Below are 1558 nucleotides of genomic sequence, written 5' to 3'. Positions count from 1 at the left end.
GACTCCCCAGGTGGTGCTTGGCAGTTGGAGTTGGGGCAGCGGATCTTGGCTTTCATAACACCGACCGGTCTCCAGAAGAAGGCACGAGTAGCGAAAAAGGACAGCATGTTGGGCACTGCTCCCTTCATAGATGTAGGTAGAGGAGGTGGGTGGAACTCCATCTTCTTCTTTAACAGCTTTCTCTCCACCGTCTCTCCTTTGGTATTCGTGTACGTGGATGAGGGTTCAAAGAGACCGTAAGTCTCGTCATGTTTAAGCCACTTGATGTTCGGTGCCGCCATACCAAGGGCTTGAGCAGATGCAGGTGCTTCGTCCCAGTATGTCTGCCATCCCTCCAGCACTACACCCCTGGAGTCAATGGCCTCTGTTGGAGATGAGGGTCTTGCTTGAGATGTGCTAGGTCCATCTTCCCCTGGTTTGAGCTCTCCCCAGGTGGTAAGCTGGGTGGAGACTGCCACCACCGACTCATCAAGGACATTTTCTGAAGAGAGACAAACATTGCATTTAGTGCTTTATGACGCCACCTTCCATTTAGCATATACATGTCACTGCACCATGATGTATGCAAATAATACAACATGTAGAAGAACACCTTGCATGAATCATACATTATATAGTATTACCTGCACAAGCCAACAGTTCAGCATCAGTGGCGTAGTTAGAATCCTGCTCCGGCGCAGCCATCAGCGTCTTTCTTTCTTCCTTTTGTTTCTCCTTCTGCAAGACATTCATGATGCCTTTAGTACTAATGGAGATCCGAAGTACTAATTCTTATATCAACAAAAAACAGATTGATAGGTAAAGGGCCTTAAGACAAAGCATTGACTCAATTATCTTACCTCCAACTTCTTGTCAAGTTCATATGTCACCGATGGGAACTCCTTCACGAATTCCAGCAGTTGTGTCTTTTGCCACTTCAGCAAGTCGTTCTGCTCCCCCTTCAAGATGTACTGGCTGAGCAACCACACCACCCATCCTACATCGTTTTCGAGTAACCACTTGAAGGACTGCCCGGCATACATTCCGAATGTGCAGACTATCTGTGCTCTCCAAACCTCCCCTCCAGACTTCCTTGCCTCTGCCTCTGCCTTTTCAGGATTCAGCCATGTGGGGTCAATCGATACACCGGCTGAACTGGCCACTTGCTCTGCGACTTTCTTAGCTTCATCTGAATATGACAACCTTGCCTGTCCAGGTCTGTACTGCGGGATCTTTGGGTACTGGTGTTGTTTGAGGTGGGCCTTCAACTGGTACTGCTGGGTGAAGGTTCTCCCGCAAACATCACACTTGTTTTCCTTCGTGAAATGGGTCTTCATGTGACGTGTCAAGTTCGACTTGTAAGAGAAACTCCTGCCACAAATGGTGCACTTTTCCTGGCCCTTATCCATGCTTAAGCAAGCAAAGGAAACAGGGACCTGTAAAAACAGGAATACAGCATTTTAAGTGATAGCCCCTTTCACCTTATTTCATACAAAAGTATACTAGTATTGGTATACCCCCCACCCACACACACACCAGGATGATGAACAATATTTCCAGAAAGGTAACAGACAGTATA

At 47.3% G+C, this 1558-nt stretch overlaps 1 protein-coding gene across 1 annotated transcript in view; it reads right to left on the bottom strand.

The window, feature by feature from the left end:
* LOC118416415 overlaps window positions 1-1558 on the bottom strand; it is a 13521-nt gene that overhangs the window by 11409 nt on the left and 554 nt on the right. The window contains exons 2-4 of the mRNA XM_035821513.1: window positions 840-1415; window positions 624-717; window positions 4-481 (exon numbers count right to left, since the gene is read on the bottom strand). Of these exons, the coding sequence (XP_035677406.1) occupies window positions 4-481; window positions 624-717; window positions 840-1388 (1121 nt within the window). The 5' untranslated portion in view covers window positions 1389-1415. The remainder of the gene's footprint in view (window positions 1-3; window positions 482-623; window positions 718-839; window positions 1416-1558) is intronic.

Source organism: Branchiostoma floridae, chromosome 5 (genome assembly GCF_000003815.2).
Source record: "Branchiostoma floridae strain S238N-H82 chromosome 5, Bfl_VNyyK, whole genome shotgun sequence".
In the NCBI taxonomy this organism is placed as follows: Eukaryota; Metazoa; Chordata; class Leptocardii; order Amphioxiformes; family Branchiostomatidae; genus Branchiostoma; species Branchiostoma floridae.
This window is presented reverse-complemented; position numbering and strand designations above follow the sequence as displayed.